General features: G+C 40.8%; 1 protein-coding gene across 1 annotated transcript in view; it reads right to left on the reverse strand.

The window, feature by feature from the left end:
* hcn1 (hyperpolarization activated cyclic nucleotide-gated potassium channel 1) overlaps positions 1 to 24,463 on the reverse strand; it is a gene marked incomplete at both ends in the record, with an annotated part of 62,236 nt that extends 37,773 nt beyond the window's left edge. Inside the window, 2 exons of the mRNA XM_083910553.1 lie at positions 16,878 to 17,301; positions 24,111 to 24,463. Coding sequence (XP_083766679.1) covers positions 16,878 to 17,301; positions 24,111 to 24,463 — 777 coding nt within the window. The remainder of the gene's footprint in view (positions 1 to 16,877; positions 17,302 to 24,110) is intronic.
* Between the last annotated feature and the right edge of the window lie 401 nt (positions 24,464 to 24,864).

Here is a 24,864-nt window from a genome sequence, read left to right on the forward strand (position 1 = left end):
GCACTCCTGGTGTAGAGACAAGACAGAGGATTATAAAGGATAACCTTTATTGTGACATAGGGACATACTAGAAAGAATTTGTATCTGAGGTGGCATCATTAGTGTGCTACCATTGCCGTGTACCGGTGCTAAAACTGTGTGTGCTCACAAGGCGTCTGACCACAAAAATCTAATTAACTCATCCTTGAATCCAAGTGAACATCTGTTTCTCCCACAAGGCATCCCTGGGGTATTGTGTTCAAAAAGGCAAAAATGTCTTTCCAAAGGCAGCAGTGGCCTCAACCTTTGACCTTAACCACCAGATTTGATTAACTATATTTAAGGACTTAATATTATGATATACAGTGATCATGACACATCATTAGAGATTAAGGAAACGTGTTAAACCGACACAAGTGTGGGCTGCAAACTGTGCTTGTGTTTTGTTTTGCTGTTTTGGAGTGGCTTTCAGTACTGCAACACACGCCAGCAGAGAGCATGTGTAGCTGCTCTGTGTTAGAAATGCTCAACATTACCAAAGCTAAAAATCTCACTGTCCCTGTCAAAAACATCTCGACAAAAGGAGATGAAAAACTATAGGGTCTGCAGTGAAGGTGCATTATACGACTGAAAGCAGAGAGGAAGTTGGCGTCAGACGTGTCAACGATTATACTTTCCTCACTGACAGGAGAGCAAAACACTGCTCAATGAGAGATTGGGTGCCTTGCTCAGGGGCACTCTGGCCCTTGACCTGTCCAGGATATGAGCCTGCTGAGCAATAGCAACATCATTAAGCCCCAATGGGGGACCCTAAGAGATTCTTTGTAAAGAATTTGAAAACAAGTTTGTGTGAAAAGTGAAACTTGAGAGAGAATATATATTATATATAACCTATTATAAATGTGACACCCGCTCAAATAACAACTAAATTAATTATTGCATCTCAAACTTCAAGCACAAGCTCTTACTTTTGACGTTTATCAATGAAAAATTGATTTTTCAGAGAAAACAAAGCGCTCTTTAGTGCCCGACTTCCTGTGGTACACATCTGGGTGTTCTGCTGCTTCTCATTGGCTAACAAAGATGTCAATCAAACGAGCTGTCAATCAGTCGAGACAACAGCATCCTTCTATTGGCTGTAAGGAAGCCAAAGAGCTGTCAATCATCCATATAGACCCATCCCTCGCTGAGGTACAGACAAACAAAGAGAGACACACCTCAATCGAGCCATCTGGTGTTCATTTTTGGAATGGAAAATATATAGTATTTGCCTGTACTTTCCATACCAAAACCTCTCTAATTTTGTTCTGCTTCACTTGATCAAAGTCAAACTTTGCAGAGATGAAGTTTACATATTGTACTTTGATTTGATTGGAGTTTAGAGCTACAGCTTCATCATTCCAAAGAGATACTCTTTTTTTTCCAGGCGAGCAGGAATTCTTTGATTTTTTTTAGAGCTGAAACGATTAATCGATGAATCGATTACTAAATTAATCGCCAACTATTTTGATAATCGATAATCGGTTAAATGTGAATATTTTTTTGGTTTCTTTGCTCCACATAACAAAGAAATCATTAAAACTGAATCATTTTGTTTTGTGGACAAAACAAGACTTCCGAGAACATCATAATTTCCAGCTTTGCCAAACACCGACCAATGTTTTTTAACATTTTCTGACATTTTATGGACCAAACGATTCATCGATTAAATCGAGAAAATAATCGACAGATTAATCGATTACGAAAATAATCGTTAGTTGCAGCTCTAATTTTTTTTTTGTGTGAGAGACCACTGTCTTGTGTTAATCCTCCTGGAACACTTTAACGACTCCATCTACTGACATTACAAATACATACGGAAAGCGAGGCAGTGACATTTAACAAACATTTTAACTGTTAGATGCGAAAGCAGTCAACCAAGCTTCCCCACCCCTGACCTTTATGATGCTTCTGATGTTATAACACTATAATATATATATATATATATATATATAACATATAATAGAATACTCAAACTGTGCTATCACAGGAAATAAGTGTAGGGGGCACTGACACAGAGCATCCACCAATACCAAGTATCAAGTTTAAGTATGACAAGGGCAAAAGTCAGGAAAATCCTCAAATACAAGGGAATCAAACAGCCAAGATGTGATGTGATAGTGACACAAGGTCAAACACTGGTTGTGTCCAGCACTCATTCGCACACGCCCACACCCAAACACTCATCTATCTATCGAAACTGCAGAGACTAGGTGAGGATGCGAAGGGCCCATACATAATTTGTTTAAAAGATGAATGACAAATTCTAATTAATGTCTGTGTGTTTCACAATTAATAATTTAATATTTTGGCAGTTAGTCAGGTCGACATCTGCCTTTTCCAACCTGATGTGCAGCAAAAAGGAGCATGCAGGAGAATTACTCATCATCAAGTGGTGGGCCTTGAACATGCAATTATTAAGTGTTCTTTATGCGGCTTCAAATTGGACATGACTGACCTCTGTTTGAGGTTAGTGAAGATTAGGGACTAATTTGTGGGGATTAAATCCACCACTGGCTTTTGCATTGAACAATGATGAAAATGCCTTATGGAAAATCTGGAAAAAGGATATTTCTGAAAATATATTTCCAGTGCTAGGGGAAAAAAAGGAAAGCAACTTGTTGGAAGTAATAGTAATTCATGTTACTCTAATGTCCTGTGAAATAATAATAAAAAAAACATGGCATAATTTTAGAGCTTCAGGCAGCATCGTGTATGCTCTGACAAGCTAATGAGGCTGTAAATCTGTTCACGACACAGGCTACTCAAGACGACAAGTGTCGTGCGTGCAATTCAGTTCCATCCACATCATCATCACTGCGTAAAAAAACTGAAAACAGTTGTTACCCTGCATTAAAAGAAAACCGTGAAGGGGCACATGCAGCACATTTAGGTAATGAGGCCTAACAGTAATTTGTAGACTTAATTAAAAGGTAGGTGGTAATCAGTGGGACATTTACACAGGCAGAAAAAAAGGTAAAAATTAAACTTTAAATCTTTAGTCAGGTCAGTTTAGTGTCTCCAGTTAAGCAAACAAATCTGCCTGTATTTGGACCGTATGGAGAAGGAGAATTTCTAAACCAACAGAGAGAAGGAAATAAGAAATGAATAAAACATCAGGCTCATTCTTACCCATAATGACTTAACGGCCGGTCATAAATACGAAAACACCCCATATACACAGCCCTGTCACGCTCTGTGCCTCTCATTCATCTTGTTTGTTTGGTTACCGTCCCCGCTGTTGTGTTGTGAGATTACTTTTTTTTCTAGTAGCCGACTCATTTATTAAATTAAAATCTGACGTTTGACAAACACCCAAGGTTATCTAGAAAAAGTATGCACAAAAAGACACAAGTTCACCGTCCAGTATTGTGTTCTTTGTGGCTCATTGGTGGTATGAATACATGCACATATACTACTACTGTCTAATACTGTTTTGACTTTTAACCATACAAGTCATACTTTTTCTTATTCTTTGATTTAACTTTCCTTGGTTTTGATTTTGTTTTAACCTCACTCACTGCCTCAGTAGAAAGAACTACAAACATTAAAGGTCCCATATCATGCAAAATCAACTTTTTACTTATTCTAATACTTCTATTTGGGACTTTGGAGGCCCTACCAGTCACCAACGTGTGAAAAAAGTTGACTCACTCATGTTTTTGTCGTCCTCCTCAATCTAAGTACAGGAGATAAAACATGTGATGCTAACTTCCATGCTCATTGGCACGTCATAATGCGCTAAATTCCTGGAATTGTTGTCACGCAGAGCTCTGCTTTGTCCGCAAAACACATGAGAGTGCTGGCGAGGGCAACTGCATCCGAAAACCGGAAGTCCGCAAAAAGTTCTATTCTTGGCTCCACAGTGCAGCACAGAGTCCTACACAAACTTCCAGCCTCAGAGGATTTATCTGTCCAGTGGATACATGTTATATATGACGGCAATGTGCCTGCTAGAGCCTGCAAATGATCACTTTTCCCAATACTGCTGTTAGCTCCCAGTAGCCTCTGTGGGTGATGTCATTTCCTGTCCCTTAAGTTTTGTTTTACTTTTTTTTAAGGTGGACCTTAAGAGATACTACTAAACAGAGCGTTCTGAACAGGGCTGTTTTGGCAGGGTGATTGAACTGCTGTGGTGCTTCATCCTAATGGTATTTTGACCAAAGCACGTCACAAACATGTTCATTAGGACACCAGGGAATTAGTTTAACTTGGAGAAATAGGATATAATATGGGACCTTTAAGGAATCAAAAATCACAAATGATCAAAGATGAAGACAGATATTCTAGGTGTTGTAGAATGTACTGTAATAACGTCCTACACTGGATTCACACATATCAACCATTAATCAAAGTATTTGTTTAATTGGATGAGTCATCGCTTGTGTCAGTCACAAGTGAGAAATTTAAAAAAAAGCCCAGAGAAGCTCTGTGCTGTGTGAGCTCTGCAGCTCATCTGCTCCGCTCTCCATCATTTCTGTGTCCGTCAGCAGTATTCTCTTCCCTTGCTCTTCCACAGAGCACATAACACTCCACCGCGAGGCTCTGCTCTGCCTTGCCCGCTGTCTCACCCGCTCCGCGTCTATTTTGGTCGTGTGAGCGTGATAACCCCAACGCTTCTGTTCTGCCTTAATCTGTGCTCCAACCGTTCAGAGCTGCGCTCGCACAGGCCACCGCCATCCTCTGAGGCAGGATCTCACACAGCCACGGAGAGAGAGAGCGGCGTTTATGATGTTTTCTGCACGGAACGCAGATGTGGATCGTGTTTGGAGTGAAACTGTGTAGCTAAAGTGCTTTGGGACTGAAACATTGATGTGAAATGCTATATAGGAACCCCGGGCTTTTGCTGGGAGTTTAAAACACACTAAATCTCCTTTTTGTCCCTATGTAGACATTATATTCAAAGGGGATTAATGTGTGCAGTTAAACGTATATGCACATTCGTCTAGAAATTACTTTCATGGTTTATTAAGTCTTCTCCATATGCAAGGAAAGGCTCACTGTAGAGAACTAAATGTATTTATGGATGAGGGGAAGGTTGAATGTTCTATTGATTTGTACCTGTAACCTGAGCAGTGGTAACAAAATAACAACATCAGCTCAGCTCCAAGAAAACACGCTCACATGACTGACATCTCTAAACATAAGCAGTTGTGTTGTTCACACAGCGACACCTGTGTCACTTCATCAATGCAAGCAGAAAAAAGTGTAGAGGGGGGAAAAAAAACTATCTAATGAATGTGGTGCATATTGTGCAAAAACATGCCACCTGAAACTGTTTTCCCATGTGACCTATTTTCCACACCAATTGTCTGGTTATGCAAGTGAGGGTTTTATTTTGGCGTGACAGATGACAACAACATTCCAGGAATTAAATCGGTGTCCTCGGTCGATAATGGAGAGACAAACAAGTGAGCGGTAACAGGGAGGTGACAGAGCTATACCAGAGCAGTGGGATAACTATATAACATCTCATGGGTGTCGACAAAGATCACTCATTATTATGGTCTAAATTTACATTTGATTTGCCATAATAACTCCTCCTGTGTATCTAGGGATGTGAATCTTTAGGTGTCTCACGATTCAATTCCGATTTTTAGGGTCACGATCCGATTCAAAATCGATTCTCGATTCAAAAATTGATACTATGCATAGTGTGTTAAGGCAAATTATGGCATCAAAACAATACAGTTTGTATAAGATAATGTGATTTCTAAATAAACTGATTCCAATGATGTAATCACACAAAGGCAAACTTTCAAAACAAATAAAAACGTGCATAAATAAAAGCTTAGACTAGCTGCCTTTTTTCCCCCAGAAGTTAGAAAAATAAACTATACACAAATATCACAAACTGGTGATTTGTGTGGTTTTTCAAAATAGAAACTTAAAAAAAATAAAATAAATGTTGTTTTTTTTTTAAAAATGATTTTTGAAGTTTGTGAATCGATTCTAAACCGTGAATGATAAGAATCGTGATTCTTAAGTGAATCGATTTTTCCCCCCACCCCTAGTATCTACACTTGAAATACTATAATTTTTTATGGTTTATGGTAGTTATGAGTTAATATTACTGGGTACCGCCATACATGATGTTTGAGAAAAATACTTTATGGACAGGAACTGGGTGAGAAGATTGTTACCATTTCTATGTCATGTCTTACATTTGGAGCAGGAGCCAGGGCGTGAGGAGCTTACCACATAAAGAGCGGGGGTAGTGGGACACAGTAAGTCTGTCACTGTTTACTAGGACCACTGGATATAGCTCTAACATAGTGATATAGTTAAGCACGATTGTCTTTTGCATTGTTTATTTTTTAATTAGAAGAAGCTTTCCTACTCCTGACTCGACTATGTCACGTTAGCCTATTCAGCTCTCAGCACTGGCTCTATAGAAAACTAACAATACAATAACACCAAACATTATATATTTATATCACATTGTATATTTCAGGGAGACAGATAAAAGGGAGAGGGAGACCAAAAAAAAAACAGGGTAGGAAGACAAATGTTTCTGCAAATGCAAAGGGGGGGAGTGAAAGAGGGGGAGAGAGAGTATTGTAGCTTGCAGTTATGCCAAGACTGCAGATTAGTGACCATGTGAGTGCAGGAAGGATTTGGCTGGATTGCACAGGGTGACCTGTGCTGCGGGTTAGTGTAAGTAACTGCAAGATGGACCATTCCTACTGCAAGGAGACACACTTCACGATGCCTTAAAGCAACAATACTGAGGTGGAAACAACAACTGTAAATAACTACAAATATACAGCACATTGAAGACGGCATATTACTATAATCACTCGTATGATCCACAGTGGGGCGACAGCACATTACACGATGTGTACATACCACTCGCCGCGCACATCACGGCTACACCTGATATGCTTAAAAAGCTAACATGTACTGTTGTCGCACCATAACAACGTCTCCATGGTAACACAACAACTGCTGTAGCCCCGGCTGTTGCCATGATAGATGGTTGAAGGCTGCATCACTACGCAACGTTCAATCTTGGGGAGCTGAAAGTGTAACGACCAAGAATGCCTCACGAGTTACTAATGAATTAATTTGTGCAACGCATAATTACAGGACATTTTCCATAAAGCGCATCGCCTACTATGAATTACACATGACATCATGTTATGATTTATCAATTGATGGAAAGTAATCAGGAATTTAAAAAAAAAGAAAAAAGAAAATAGAATATTTAATCATTGTTCAAGCAAACACTGCGATTGTGCGAGCATCTAAAATGTGAGAGTTCTCTTTAATTACGATAATAATCTATTCATTCATTCAATATTTTAAAACTAAACAAAAGGATTTGCAGGAATCACCAGAGTTTCCGCTCCCCTCGCCTCGCACACAGCAACCACCAACAACAGCCACAGTGAACCAAAAATAACAGAGATTAGCCTAATCTTCACTCTTATCACTTCAGCCCCCTCCCAAGACTATATCTGTCATCCGTCTGCTTACTGTATCGTGCACACCACGCAGAGAGAAACTTGTGTTCACAGGGGGATATCCCCATGGGGATGGACACTAGATCAAAGCCGCTTTCACCGACTGTTTCCGACTCAAAACTCCAGGGGGTTAATATAAATCAAGAAGAAGAAAACAAAAAGCATGCTGCTGAATGTCAAAACATGAAATCATCCTTAAAAACAAAACTGAAAATAACCCCACAAATGTTGGAATGAAAAGCAGCAGCATTCAGTTGCCGTGGGTCTGCTCAGACTGTTGTAGCACATGCTCAGTAACAGAAGAGGGCAGCGGTCTGAGGGCACTGTGTGTATGGCTCGATGTACATTAAATTACCCAAATTTAATCAACTCTGTACGAAAGGAAAGGATATATATTGCATAAAAATCTCTTCCTCGACAAACCGTCCCTTCTTGTTTTCTCTCTTTCTCTACCTCGAATGTCAACGTGCCTTTCCGTCTCACTGTCATCACTGTGCGGACATGTCTGTTTACATCAAATAAAGGGTCGATCTGAGAGGCAGACCGACTGTGACCAAATAGAGGTACGCCCAGGGGAAGAGTGGACTTTTTTTTTTACAGTCATACATCAGCTAAAGGTTCCACAGTGACTTAGATGCAGTATATGGATGAACCTACAGGGAATCCAAGAAACATGATCCTATAGTAACTTTTTAAAATGGCATGCAGAACTGACTCAGGGCCACAGGGTTGGTGTAGTATTTAGCACTCTTGCCTTTGCAAGCAAGAACACCGGGTTCGCAACAGAGAAAGAAAGCACATTATGTGTCTGTCTCATCAAGGACTGATTAAATGATTTGAAACATGAAACATACATAGAGTACATAGTGCTTGTATGCGACTGATAACTTAATATTTGGGTTCCAAAGATATTAATCCTTAAAATTTAAAAGTGGCCGATTAATAATTGTTTCTTCCTAGGTTTGACTTATCTAGATTTGTCAGTGAGTCCAAATACTGTACTCTCATGTTTACAATAAGGCTGGTGTCTTTAGGACCCTGTTCGATGTGACATATTCCTAAATTTCACTGGTAAAAAAGGATGCAATAGAGAGATTAAAACAATATAAGGAAAACTAACCACCCTGAATATCAGAAAATGTGATAATAGATGGCCATAAATTACCATAAATGTATATTTAGTGTTTTACCATAGTGTGTGGACTAGTAACCCGAGTGCAGAGCTTAATCACCATCACATTCAACATTGAATGCCTTAAAGGCATTAAATATGGCCTTTAATTAATGTTAATTGTAGTTAATGTGCTTTTAAAAAGATTATCATGTTTGCTTGGGATGTGTATGAGAGTACAACACCATTTATACATGAATCTTTTTCATTTAGTTTGACTAACTCGCTGGCATTACTGGTGAAAACAGTGCACACACATGCACGATTAAATGCCTCATCGTACTCCGACAGTGAACATGAAAAAGGTTATCTGTGATGTTCGGCAGCCTGTTGCTTTATAAATTCTTTTAGGAGGCCGTCACGTCTGTGGGCAGATGCTCGGATAATGACGCTCAGCTTGGTCCACGTAGCTTTCATCTTCTCTTTGTGCGTATTGCTTTCTGCAAGCAGGTGTTTTTGGCAGCAACATTTCGGTTGTGTCACCGTGTGAGCATTGACACAACTGAAAGGGAATAAGAACCCATAAAATCCATTCGGTTTTGCAGTACTTTTGTGGTGTTAGGTTGCCATGTAACACCACTGTTGTTTTTTCTACCAACAGCCTCACAATTAACTGTAGTTAAACCAAATAGTCCAACAAATTTCTACTGCAATTCACAAGACCAAGTAGCAACAGAAGGCGCAAATTGTAAATTGGCATGGAACAATTTGTTAAATCTGCAGGGGGGTGGGGAAGTGAGTAGAAAAACTCCTCGGGCAGTGGAGTCTGGGATTTAAGAAATTGATTCAAGACACATTATGTTTGTCGTCAGAGAGCCACGACTTAAAAAAAGAGGACGTGAAAACAGGCAGCATGAGAGGGAAGAAGAGCTTTGCCCTTCATTTTTGTCTGCTCGATATAAATGGACTTGAAGAGTCCATTAGTCTTGTTATTGTGTGACTGATACAAAGAGAAATGGACAAACAGAGACGAAAAAACAGAAAATGTGCTAGTTTTTTTTTAACAAACCAAATGCAGATTAACAATAACTGTACGTGTTTAATACCTTAATGTATTATATATGTAACTTAAAATAATCAGGTCAACAACAGAACGGAAAGTGTCTGGTTTGAAAACTCAGAAACTGTGCGACAGGCATGTCACAGGAGTTTCACACATACAGACACGTGACCAAACTGTAAAACCCCACAGGACGCATCTCCTCCTCCACACGACACAGAAAAGAATCTGCTTCCTCCCCAAGAGCCTGCACGCACATGCTATATGTGCACAACAGTGAACTAAGTGGGATTACCAATTGTGATCATGCCAATGGCAATCAAAATTCCCCCAGTACCCTACAGTATATATAGGACTCACTCATACCAATGTGGGTGAGTCCTATATAGCCTTTGGACACAGAATCAATGCTTTTGCCAGCTTTCAAGTCATAAAGTCAAAACCTTAACAAAAAAAAAAGCACAAAGCACAAACTTCACTATGAAGCCAGATGAAAAATGTGTGAAGAGGCAGAGCAGTGACTCCCCGGTTCTGTAGTCAAGCGCATAAACGCAACGGGCAGCAAATTCTTCTTGCTTCTACAGTAATGAGAAATGCACTCGTTTTTGATCGATATCAAATTAAAATGCAGCCATATTCAGTCATTAACTGCATGTTTAGCATTTGCAAAACAACTCCCAATTGCCGGTCTAAGATGTAAAGGTATATTTACAGACCATTAGTATTTGGAAGTGCAATTACAAAAGAAAAGCAACCACTTGAGAATCTTGATATGTCGAAAGGACGATGGAGGCTCTGATAAGACTGAATATCACATGCTCAGCTGATCAGGATATTGTGTTGGAGATCAAGTTGCAACATTTTCCCCATTTTCACTCACCGGGACATTCAGTGCATCCTCTGCACCTCTTTGAAGGTGCACTTGCAGGGCCAGGCTGATGCCACTCTTTGATGAATGTTTGTCTCTGAGCACAGAAAATAACCCCGCCGTTCCTCAGTGTCCTCAACATACCTTTAAGTGAAGTCAGATCTTTCAAAAGCTTTGGAAAGCAGTGCCTATATGCCCTATATGTTCTCGTTGGGACATTAACCAGCTGCACATCCCAGACTGTGAGTGTCTCATGCAGCAGCGGCACAGAATCTGGGCTAGCTCGCACCTGCTCCAAAAGTACCAAAAGCAGCCCTACATTGCCTCACAGGGACACAGAGTTTTTCCTACAAGCAACTTTAATGATCATATGATTACGGTTTGTGTATTTGTGTGTGTGTCCTGCTGCAGTTATGCTTCATGCATTACTCAAGGATGAATACTTCTGAGATGGCTTGGAGCACTTGTCATAAGAAGCTTCCATATGTGCCACCTCACAGCTACAGGATATAAAATATCGAGACGTACAAACACAAACACGTACTGTAGATGTGACACAGTCCCTCAACGTCCCTCAGCATCACACATCACATCAAATCATGTGCAGCAACAGTAAACAGTTGTTTACAGCCACAGGCCGAAGGCTCTGCTGTGTGTGTGTGTGTGTGTGTGTGTGTGTGTGTGTGTGTGTGTGTGTGTGTGTGTGTGTGTGTGTGTGTGTGTGTGTGTGTGTGTGTGTGTGTGTGTGTGTGTGTGTGTGTGTGTGTGTCCTACAACCAAATGCCATTTGAGAGGACATGGTAATGAGGCCAGGGTCCTTTTAATTATCCTCCCATAAATGTCATTTGCCGTTCCATGTAATAAATGGATTGTATACATTCTTTACAGATTTACAGCTTGTCTTTGTTCAGATGAGCTCTGAAAAATTTCACGTAAGGGCAGCTAAAAAAAAAAAAAAGAGGAGACCTGGTTCTTATGTGTCAAAATACTTTTTTGTCCACACTTCGTTTAAGCATCTTTTTACTAGCTTTGATTACAGGAAGAAGCATAAGCCGACATAATAGAAAATCAGTCAGGGCACAGAACAAGCGACAACACGTCTCTGCTGTACACACAGATACACGGAGATAAAACGCAACCCCCGCCTGTCTCTCTTTCAACCTGCTTGTCTCTCTTTCAGCACGACTCATGACTCAGCACACCTTCTCAGTGTGTCTGATTTATGCACCTGTGTCTCTGTTTGAGACAGGACGGGGGTGGAGGTGAGGGTCGGTCTCCAGGCACCAAACACTGCCCACCCCACACAGAGACTATCAAACTACCATGAGCAGTGACTTTATCTCAACATCTTTGCACCGGCTGTTGACTGACAAAACTTAAATAATTGATCTGGCACAAATTTGAGTTTACTTTGCTTCTCAAATTTAAGAAATTGCCAAAAAAAACAATATCTATGTGACTTCCAAGTCACGTTTTTGACTCTTTTCTGATCTGATTACTAATTAAAATTATAATTATTCTGTGTATTACAGCTATGGTTGTGCTCCAATGTATACTCCAAAACACTTTGCCTAAAGACAGAAGAGTAAAAAAAAATGGTCTGCTATCGCACAAAAGCGTGGGTTATTTTAGTGGAGGCCACATTTAGTCAGTGTAACACACTTAGTCTCCTCTACTGTTCCCACACAGTGAACTAGATACCGAGGTCAGTTGGCTCACATTTTCCCCCTTTCAGATCAATTTACCGACCGAGCTGTGAACCAAGCGTGCACCTTAGCTTAAGACGACAGATCCCTACAGACACTCTAATTAAACGGATCACTTGCACCATGCTGAGCTCTCCCCTGCAGCAGACACTACCTGTCTACTGTAAATACAGCAAGAAAAAAAAAAACACAACATAGTCCATAATCCTTGCACAAAACATGTAACATAAACAAGAGCAGGCAGATGTTTTCAGTGGTAAATGAAGAGACAGATCTGATCGTGAGAAGTGACTCACGACTTGAAGAGTGGAGTCGTGCGTAGGAGCTGGAATAGCTGCGTCACGCACATTCAGTTTATTTTCCTATAAAATATGAATTAAGTCCTTATTACTTGCCAAGGACATGGGGGGAAAAGCATCCCCTAATGTGTCCGTGTCTCACAAACACAGTCTCATATCTGCACGCGTGTTAAAATCAGTTGCCATGATCTCGCCTCTGCTTACATGGTTTCATAAATGAAATGTCAAAATTGCGGTTAGAGTTATGCATTAATTAAAATTGACAAAAGCAGCATCATGGAAATGAACCATAATTAGGTCCCAACAGATGTCTTACAAGGCACTCGCTGATGACTTTGCAGACTCGGAAAAAAACGACATGTTTGAGTAGTCAAGGAAATCGGATGTCTGTATTCATCTCGACAGCTACTACGCTTTTGTCAACAATGAGACGTATATATGTTGAGTATTTCATTATGTTGGTAAACAAAATGCTTTAATGATCATGTTGACTGGCTCATAAGTTGGAGAAACACACAGATTCTGCTTCGGGCTTTGGAAAGTGACGGCCCACCCTGGGGACTGGTGTCCTGCCACAAGCTCAACCTGAGCCCTAGTGCTCGAGTTGGGATGTGGCGTGAGGCCTGGTGGCTGTGATGAGCCAGATGTGGCACTGGGAGCTGTGGGGATTCTCTGCATCAGGGTAAAAATGTTAACTCACTCTCTGCTCCTGGATTTATTGTGCTTAACATTTGGTGATTTTTGCTGTCGTTGATGTTATTTTTTTGGCCTCACTCAATCTGAATAGAGGCTTTGACAAGCAATACTATCCGACCCGAGTAATCAAGTGTTGTGTATACAGCAGTAGCAAAGTGTTTTTTCTCAAAAGATGCATATATAAAAAGTTAAGAAAAACATTTAAACTTAAAGGAATATTTATTTTTAGTGTTAGGCAACCCTAAGCCTAAAATGCTGCTGATTGGGCCAAAGGCGTTAAATCCCTTCCTGTGTGCATTACTGACGGGCGTATTCACCACTGAATTTAACCATTTAAATTAAATGTTTCCTTGAGTTGTCAAATAGTCGGTCCTTAATGATTCCCACAGGGTCTTTATTAGTGGTAGGAACCTCTCAGAGTAGGAAATGTTGCTCCATACACATTGTAAACACCATATCTATACGTATGTGGGTGCTTGGTTAGGGGGAACATGGAGAATGGTGATACCGACTGTGCTCGGTATGAAAAAAGGCAAATGACCTAGAAAAAAGAGAGAGTACATCCATTTGTCCTCTGATACACATACACTAACTCGAACTGCGGTTCTATACATCTTTGCACACCATCTAAGCAATGTCAATGAGAATGACCTCAGGTTTTTCTTAGCATAAACATAATCTGAACAATAAGAAAATATAATCACTGATGTGTAAACACAGCGCACAACCCTCCCGTTTGGTGGTGGGAGTGTATTTACTGCTCGGTCCTGACCTTCACTACTCAATATGCTGCAATTTCCCTGAGCATTACACATTACAATAATTATGTGTGAGCAAACAGAGGAATAAATTATTGATGGAACACCTGGAGAACTGCAGGAAAAGTAGCAGTTTATAAATGAATAAAAACATGTCAAAACCTCATGAAAAATCTATTTTGTGCATTCCCCAGCAGTAATGGAAACAGTTCTCGTTATGTATATATATAGATATATGTATATTATATCTATATATATATACACTATTACATTAAACATTCATCTTCTTTTGGGTATTGCAAGAATGAAAACCATCTCATCTATGAATGAGTATTGACAATTTACAAAAGGACGGTAGATTCTAGGGGTGGGAATCGGCAGAGGCACGGCAATAGGATATTATCATGATATTTAGATCGTGATGCGATATCAGGGTATATAAATCACGATACAATATGATCATGATATTTAAATCACAACAAGATATTATCATGATATTTAAATAACGATACGATATTATGAGGATATTTAAATCACAATACGATATTTAAATCACAATACGATATTATCAGGATATTTAAATCACGACTCGATATTGTCAGGATATTTAAATCGCGATACGATATCACAATATTTAAATCACAATACGATATCATGATATTTAAGCATTTGCAAAATCCTATATTGCGATATATATAACAGCTCTTAGTGAGCAATTGGCACCATCTACTGGACTGAAACAATTGATTTTTTTGTATGCTAATCCACAAATAGTTTGTTTATTAGTAATATCAGTAACAAAAATGCTATCAAAGAAAAAGCAAAATATTGTCACGCAAAATATCACAATATTTGACTGTATGGATTTCCTCTCACCCGTTGTAGCTTCCGTCTATCCACTAATTGGAAAAATACTTTTTACTGTACAGATGGAGATAGTGAAAAAAGGGGGGAAGAGAGATCACAACAAGCTGAGGGATGAATTACTGAAGACACCGACTGCATAACTATCTCAAGGCTGATCCAGTCATGGTTCACTGCTTCAGACCCCTGATAATTGCCGAACACTGCATTCGTCCTTCCCCCGAAAGCTCACATCCTGCATTCTACACCTAACATGTCACGACAGACCCTTTTCCTTCCTCTCACGTCATCTTGTAGATGTGTCCGATTTGCCGTCACATTATTCAGAGTGTCTATTTGACGTGGTTACATCGAGGTAACCGTGCTGTGCAATCTGCACTGTATGTTTGCGGAGATTATAGGGGCAAAAACACCTTGACGCAACAGTGCGAGGGGGAACACGGTGTGGGGGGGAAAAAAGACGGGGAGTGTTTTATAGGCAGACAGGGGAATAGAGAGAAGGAGTAATAACAGAGCGTGAGAGGGAGGGAGGCAGAGTGCAGGGCTGTCGTATCCAAGCATTATGACACATCCCTATATACTGCACCGCCTCCCTGAATGTTCACTGCAGATTTTCATTAACCTTGCAACACTGTCTATTTGTGCTTTCTAACCCGGGTCCATACCATCTCATCGTCCCACTGTACACAGCTGAGTAAACTATACGGCACAAGCAGGATAATGCACTGCCTTATCTGAATTTTCATAATCAAGTTCCCACATAGCATGCATTCCTGGATGATAACACCAAACAGCTGTAATCCATACGGTGCTCACTGTGTGTTGACTCTGAACCCAAAAGATCCCGTTTATTTTTAATTAGTTCAATGGATTTTCCCAAATTAAAAAAAATATATCTTCAAGTTCTCAACCTTGCATTAGAAAAATACAGCAGCTCATGTTTTAATGGTGTGTGATGGATGGAAGTTTTGTTTGCGTCTGTAACGCGATGTGGTTAATGCTCCATCACATTACAAATGTATGAGAGCAAGTATTGAACTAAGGCTTGAGCTTTGTTTCCGACGTGTCATCAAACCACAGCCTCTGCGCTCTTAGGTACGAGCCCTGACAACACACACAGTTTACCTCATGGATAACAACAACAACAACAAGGTTGCAGGATGGACGGGGCGGGGGCATTAGGGCAAGGACGTTCAGGAGGAGGACGAGGTGAGGTCATTACAAATGACACGGTTATGATGTTTCCCGCCCCATTTTCATTTTAAGTCGTCTACATTTTCCAGGTCAAATGTGAGGTCGCAGCTTCGGACCATAACATGTTTACTGCATCTATGTGCTGAAATGGTTTGATAGTGATATACTGTAGGAGGAGCACAATCTTTAGATCACTCGGTCGCAATGAAATTGTGACCGGGGGGTAAAGAGAACACTAGAGCTCGGTTAAATAGTCCGAGTCCGGGAGTGCAATGAATCGATATAGAGTGATAATGTCTCTCGGTCATTCATGTCCAGCGTGGTGTCACCTTGTGAATATTTGCACCAAAATCCACCAGGAACCATGCAGAAAAATCACACATGCAAAATAATTAAGGAAATGCTTCAATTCAACTCAATATCTGTACAGTGCATTAATCCTTGGGTTGAATAGTAAATTAGCATACCCTATATACCCTAAATCAGATCCTAAATCCATATACAGGCATCCACCGCAGGTTTGAATTCCCTCAATGACCGGAGACTGACAATACCTCTCGTTATCTGCAGATAAGCCATCTCACCGAAGCCTGACTGACGGCACCTATCGCTTCTATACCAGCACAGTTACTGTACATGTGTGCATTAACCTTTCAAGGTTGTTACCATGCTGCTCTGAAAAAGCACCACACCGTCAGAGTCGGAGCCGCAAATACATTGACCTAATACGCTGCACACTGCAACTCTCTCTGAATCATGCTCCTGTGTGCTCTGCTTTTCAAAATAAATACCTTATTATGTTGTGTACATGGAAAAAAAAAAAAAGAGTATACGCACCTCCTCCCACTGATGTATGTATCTGATGAGCCGGGACAGTCTTAACAGACGCAGAAGACTGAGGATCTTTGTGAAGCGAACGATTCGCAGGGCACGGGCTGTTTTATACACCTCTGAGTCAAAGCCTTTCTCCACTATTAAAAAGATATAATCCACGGGAATAGAGGAGAGGAAGTCCACAGCAAACCAGCTCTTCAGGTAGTTCATCTTGATGACCTTTGGGTCCAGGATGATCTCCGAGCTCTCCTCGTTGACAATCCCCGTCCTGAAGTTCATGACCAGGTCCACCAGGAAGATTGTGTCCGAGGCTACGTTGAAGACCAGCCAGGTGGTGGTGGTCTGCTCTGAGAAGAAGGTTATTCCCACAGGAATGATGATTAAATTCCCCATCATCATGATGAGCATTATCAAGTCCCAGTAGAACCTGCAGAGTGACACATATCAATCATGAGAAAGCAAGTTGTAGACCGTTTGTTAGAAGTGCAAATAGTACATAGACCAGGAATAATGTCTGGGAAAATGTTTTTAACAGTCAGACGGCCACGTCAGATGCCTTAAGTTTATTCCATGGACCTAAAGTCCAGCTTTTTTTGTGTGAATGTGAGGTTATAGTGAGGTTGGAAAACATAAAAGCATTCAAATAAAAGCAAATAATGCAACATACAAAGTGCACAGCGGCAGTTTCGGTGCTCCATAAAACAAAGAAATCATTCAGACTGAATCATTTTGGTTTGTGGGCAAAACAAGACAGAGAAACACTGATCTCAACATTTTAAAGACCAAACAATTACTCAAATTGTGTGTGTGCATAACATGTTCATTTGTGAAACATCTTTTTGGAAATTACTGCTTTTCCTACTAAAAATAATATAATGGTGTAATCATTTTTTATGCAAAATTATTATATTATGGGGGCAATCACGGCCAGGTTTCTTAACATAATTGTAAAATTGGTCGCAAAGGTTTATCACCATAATAAATAGAATTTTTCCATTTAAAAAGTTTGGGAGAATCTCCGCCAATAATCGGTCATGAGCAGCCAGCAATCTTCAAGACTGTGCTCCAAAAGGTGCAGATCTGACAAAACACAAAATGCCCATGTTGTGATTAAAACGCTTCTCCTTCCTCACCATGTTGCCCTCTGCTGTCCCATATTTTGTGATGAACAGATCCACAAATGATTCATGAGCGTCCTGCTCTTTTCTCAGAAATAAATAAATCTTGGGCCCCAACAAAGGCAGACCATCCGTGAACGAAGACAGATGCGTTTAGGAATCCTATCTGTGCGGCCACTGCTGCTGCTGTTCAAGGTGGAAATGGACTGGCAGGCTGTCTGTCCATACTGTAATGGAGTAAATGAAGCAGGGACCTTGGCTTTACAAATATCCACAGATCATGTGTCCAATAATTGTCTTTACGTCAACTAAGCAGTTGCCGTTTAAGCGACTGATAGCATATTAGGTATATGGTATAAGCATTGAACTCAGGCCCATGGAGTGAACTCCACTTGAGACAGAGATATGCTTTGGCTATTTGGTGTTTCTTATTTATGCAACAATGACAATGAGCATAAAGAAGAACATAGCGACACCGTTATCAACATTTCAGTCTGTTGTTGTCGCTTCAGCGTCATGAAAGTATGCAGGCAGTCAGGCAACGTTGTTTCTGCTTAAAATGTTGAATTAGCGTCTGCAGTGAAGGACATCTGCATGCGTCACATTCAAGAAGATGAGAACCATTCACATCAGAGGCGAAAACAGTAAAAGATGAGATATGTAAAAAAAACACTGTTATATTTAATATTAACATTACCCTATATAGAAATCATTTTGGAAGCAAAGAACTGGCTAAAAGAAAACAAGACAAGGGAGCAGTTGAAGTTGCAATCACTGAACTAATACCACTCAAAACAGTATTATCTGTTTCTTTTGCTGTTTTTCAATTAATGAAAAGGTTTCCCCCTCATATCTGAGATTATCACAAGCTCCGCATTTAAAATGAGCACCCACGGACTGCCTACACTATTATTTCTACTTCTCGCTCGACATTCTGTAGGTAGGTGGTATACTCTTCGTGACCTTCTAAGACACCCACTTATCTAATGAATAAAACATGCTACTCCTCTTGGATTAGGAATCATAAAGCAACAATAAAACTCAAAATAATCAGCCTTTTTTTTCCTTCTTACCGACTGAAAAAACCATGGAGCGCAGCAGTTCAGATATCTGAAGGCCTGGAGACATCCTTAAACTGTGAAGGCACAACCAAGACAAATAGCAGTTGAGAGTGTGACTGTATCCAGCTCTTACTGCATTATAGCATTAGGCTCTCTCGCTCCTGCGTTCTCATTTCTCAGAACACACTCAACCCCCAGTTAAACCAGTAAGTGAGTAAAGTGAACACTTCAATGCAAGCAGCGAACTCACTCCTCCAACTTGACTCCGTGGTTCGACGGCACAAATTCAGTCCTGGACTCCCACATTCACCCGGCGAGTCTGAGGCTACGTTCAGATTACCAGACTTCAAGTGACTCATATCCAATTATTTTTCCAGTGAAGCGACTAAAATGGAATATTTTTCAAGGCTTTTTTTTTCTTCTTCAAGAAGTCCAATCATGAATTATGATCAGATTTGTGTCATGTGTCTGCGTGTTATTGTTGCTCAGATGTATTATACACGATATCTCTCTCACCATATACTGTATGTATACTGTATATGCGATATGTGACATGAACGGGATCAGAATCCATGCAGCTTACACTGGCAGCGTGACAAAATTAAACAAAATTGTTGGAAAGTTTCATCCTCTAGAGATACATCTCACTCACAAATTCACTGCAGTAGCTTCTGATTCTGAATGGCCCCTGTGTGTGTGTGTGTGTGTGGGATGTAGAATTTACACTTCTTACACATGTCCTGCTTACATACCGAGCTGTCTCATAAATGTCATTTACTGTTATTGTTGATGACGCATACAAAAAAGCCTTTGTGCACTAATCCGGCTGCACTCAAACATAAACATAAATAAATGTGTAACAGACGAGTTCAAGCAATGCTGATTAAGCCCATTTCCAAACATCTCTTCCTCCTCCCTGCTTTTTTTTTTCTCCTCGATCTTGTGCCACTCCGCATCATTTGTTTTACAGTACGTCAAAACATTTCACGAGTAAAGTGAGACAGCTAGGTATCCAGGTATCAAAACACATAAGGAGCATCCACCACGTGAAGTTTCAGAAGTGCATTATTCCGCTCCCTCGTCGAGCTGTTTGACGTGGCAAAGACTTCCTGCCCCCCTGCCTTCTCCCCCGAAAGAGCCTTTAAAGACAAACGCTCCCTCAGTCAGGTCTGATAATACAGGTTGTCAGATGAAAGACGCAGCATACAATTTGTTTCTGTTCTCGCAGACGAACACAGAGGTGCACTGGAGCCTTTGAAACATTCGAAAAGACAAAGTTCTCCCATTAAAAACAAACAATAAACTGGTTTTCTAAAATGAATATTTATGAATTATATTGCCACTTTATAGTGTGATTAATGACCTTTAGAGTTTGCCAAAAAAAAGTAAATTGCCCCCCCCCAGTTTTCTGCATAGCAAATCGGGAATTTAAATGTCAAGAAAAATGATGTTGCACCACAAATGAGCAGATGTGACTTTATGGCACCAAAACAGATGCCTCATCTTTAAATATAATGGTGTTCAGCGCAGTCTGAGAAGAGAAAATAAAACGGGTCTTTTGGAGAGTCACAAAAGCCTCTTAGCATAACCAGACATGTATGAGGCCATGCATGAGGCCCCCTCTAAAAATCTATGAATAATGAATATTACTAACCTGCCATTAATCTTTAAACAAGTCATTGTGTACAAAGAATATGTCGCATATTGAGTTTCAAACTCCTACTCCCAAAGCAATATAAAGCCTGTGTGGACAGTGCTGTCATACATGAACTATACTTGTACAAAACTTAACGAGAATAGCCTTGCGTTTTTCCCTTTTTTCTCATTTTCCCCACATATGAAATGTTAAATTCAATCATGTAATGTCTGTATGGAAGATTGTCAGTGCTCTTTAAGGAAAGAAGAAAAAAAAACATGACAAAAAAAAAACAATTAAGTTATGAAGTCAAGCCCCACAGCATAAAAAACAGATTACCTTTTAAACTACAGGACAAGGAGACCTGCCAAGCAAAGTGTACCCCAGCACCTTCATCATTTATGTACCAGCATGACAGATCGCTCGGAGCAGGGGTATATAACCTCACAGTAGCGCAGGGATGCAGTCTCATTATCTGATATACAAGGGTGTTGTCTTCACTCTGGTCAGAGGAAAAAAGGACCTTCTCTGAAAAACCTCCCCGTTGGGACATGTCATTAGACGGGGAACATTCGGGGCATTCTCCTACCTGAGTAAGCTGGTTTCTAATACGGCAGAAATAGAAATAAGCGGCTCGGTCTCCTTGAGCAGAGATGAAATGACAGAATCCCCTATATATGATGACCCACTTCTCTTATTTCACATACTCGGATGTAAAGATGACAAACTGTACTGTATGTGTCATTATTTCTCATTATGGAGCATTTCATTTTCCTCTCAAATGCATAAATCATATACAGAGCAACAATTATGACAGAATAATGAATTAGAAGATAAAAACCAATGCAAAATATTGCATTACTGTGTCCCAATCAAGGGGTAAATAGTAAAGTCGGGGACCCAATTACAGTGAAAAAATGTATGTATGCAGAGAAATAATCACATTTAAAAAGCTAATAGACTGAATATGAGATGGATTTGTGACTTATTGTTTGTTCTTGACCTTTGTATTCATCCTGATTGTTTCCTCATTGTTTTGATTAAATGTGTAAATGTCATTTGTTAAGTCCGATCGTCTCGAATAGATTGCAAAACCTAAATTATCCTGCTTTTGTTGAAATGATGAATCACTTGGTTAAAGCAATAATTAATAACTTTAAATACAATGTGCGTCACGCCTTATCCTTTGGCCATCTTTTAGAGGGGGGGGGGGGGTCAATCTCTTTACATAATCATTTCCAGAGACTGCTAAGCTCATTGACTGTTGTATTGTTCCACTAATCCTTGCCTACAATCACTGTACATCTGTGTGTGCAGTGATTGTAGGCATGTGCATATGCCAGTGTTTTTGTTTGGGTGCTTTTAAGACATCGCTTATGTGTAAATCATATGGGAAGTGCGTGGGGGCAAAATAAAAAAAAAGAAAGCCATACAAAATGTAAGAAAAAATCCCTGTCCTCAGCTAACGTATCCAATATTTATGCTTAGTATAATACAGGGCACATTCGACATACATTACAAAACTAAAATTTACATTTGCCACCAAGTATGCCGAGGTTGCAAATGAGAGACTTAAGTGGAAGGTTCATAATGTTAAAAATCAGTGTCGGTCAAACTGTGAAAATAATACAACATGCAGTGTACTGATGTTTAAAATTCTTTAAAAGGGATAAATTAACATTCCATTGTACAGAGCTATGAAAGATTTGAGTTTACAGAAATGTGAAAAAAAACTAAAATTCTAAAACAGTCTAGTGTTGTTATGGTGGCCCTTTTGATTTGATTTAATGATGCTATGGTGAGTTGAAGTAAGGAAAGAGAGGGAGGCTGCAGCCTGCAGCCTTTTTCTTTGCTGTTAGGAATTTAAAAGTACTCTTATTTTTATATTTACTTATGTTATTATATTGAAAATGAAGCATAGTAAATTAAATGTGTTATCAGCCATAAACTGCAGGCTGCAGTTTTGCACTTTTGTTTTATATTTGTGCAAACAACATTATACAACTGAAATGCACCCAAACAGACAAAAGTCCTTGTTCAAGCAGTATTTTCCCCTTTTTTTCCTGTTTTGTTTGTTTTCTTTCTCTTTGTATAATGACCTTGCGCCTTCTTTTTTTGGTCATATCTCTTCTCGTTGCGTAACTTGTCACATTACCCGTCTATGTCCCTGTTTGTAATTGTTGTATTTGATGATACAAACTAAACTGGTGAATAGTAAAGCAAAAAGGGCTCTGCGGGCTCCAGCAGCAGCAGCAGAGAGTGCAGCATAATATACTGGGGCCTGCTCTGACTTCAGGACCATGGACAGCTCCATGTGAAAGGCACAGGGAACAACGTGCCCTGGCACGTTTCATGCTCCAGTGGAAAATCCTGGGATGATTGTCACCATCGTGCAGCTGTGCCAGGGGACACTGGTGCCCAGACTGGGACAGACGACATGCTTAATTGGTGAAGTGGTGAACTGTAAACACGCGACTTGTGGAGAGCCGGTCCTTGCCTGCACCTGATCTCATCTGTGTTTACCATTGTAAAACGCATCTTTTGAAACTCATCTCTAGACTTTTCACTCCACAGCCTCTCCCTCAGTGGGACAAACACACTAAAGGCGTATTCCGCTCAAACAGACAGGAGAAAGAAACGTCAATCACTATGAGGGAAGGGAGTGTGTGTGACATCCCTGCTGCTCCTTCTGAAACAAACACATTCCATCACATTTCCTGAAATCACACAACACTCATACAACAGGCAGCCGCAACTCTGGGATGAGCTCAAAGATCCGCGAGTGGACAAATTCATTCAAAACACCGCCATTTTTCGCCTCTTAAGTCGCTTCCTTCCTGATTTTACCGCATGTATTGCTCCACAAAAGGCCCCCCTTTTTTCCCTCACCGCCGCCTACAATGAAATGTTTTACAAGCCCGTGATGGTGCAGTGGCATTGTCACGTTGTGTCCAGGTACTGTCGCAATGAGGACCTGCATGGCACTGAGTGTGCGCGCGCGCGCATGTGTGTGTGTGTGTGTGTGTGCTGTTGCTGTGGGAGAAGCGCATGGATGGAGGGAGACTGCGTGTTTTCACATGATGACATTCACCACCCTGCTCCCAAGGACGAGCTCATCCTCTCACACCTTTGTAGCCTTAAATGCATTCCGCTCTGTTCTAATAAAAATGCCGCAATGACACACATACACACGCACACAAACACACATGCATACTGAGTGAAGCGCGCAGCCTGCGGAAGCACAATTGCCTGAATACAGAGGTAGATAATGCGCTTTGGGGCAGGCTGTGCGTGTGCAGATGACAGAGCACTATGTGTGAAAGTGTATGTAGAGCCTAAGGTGACGGGAGGGTGGATATAACAGGAGAGGAGGGGGTGAGTGAGCAGGAGTCTTTTTTTTTTTCTCTCGTCCAACCCTTACCTAAAATCGCTATATGGATGAATGATCCAGTATCCGGCCGTTTGCACCCTCTCTTGCTCTTTCTCCACGGCTTTCTGACTGCCGAACATACGCAAGGAGAACTTATTGACTCCGGGCTGCATCATGGCCCCGAATTGCCTCTGCATAAACCCATGTTGCCTGGCCGCCCCCTCCAGATCGTCAAAGCCGACCATGGCCTCTTCCCGCTCCCCCTTGAAGCCCACGGAGTTGCTGTGCTCCTTCATGTTCTGGCTCCCCGTGTTATTTTTCTGTATGGAGTCTTGCCGCTGAAAAACATTATTCCCATCCGCCTTCTCCTCCTTGCCAGAGAACGAATTAGACTTGTCTTCCATGGTGTCTTCTTCTTAGTTGTCCCGGTTTGATTTTTTTCTCTCTCTCGCTCTCTCTCTCTGAGACAAAAGCGTTCCGTCTCTCCTGCTCGGGAGGGCTGCGCGCAAAACTCGAGAGGACCCGCCGTGAGCTCTCCCCTTTCTTGTTTGGTGTCCTTCAAACTGTTCGGCTCCTCCGCCTTCACCGCTAGTGCTGCAAACTGACACAGAGAACCCGCTGGATTAGGTTTCTTGGGTTACCGCCATCTACCGACGGCCCCGGCTCCTGGCGCTCCAAAGCCTCCCTCTGCCTAACTGTGGAGTCTCACTTCGCACGGCACTGCGGTTTAACTGGCACATGCTCCTGCACCTTATTTACATAATGTGGCTGATGATAGCCCACCCTCCCCTCCGTCTGCTCCCCC

This window comes from Microchirus variegatus, assembly GCF_963457635.1.
Source record: "Microchirus variegatus genome assembly, chromosome: 1".
In the NCBI taxonomy this organism is placed as follows: Eukaryota; Metazoa; Chordata; class Actinopteri; order Pleuronectiformes; family Soleidae; genus Microchirus; species Microchirus variegatus.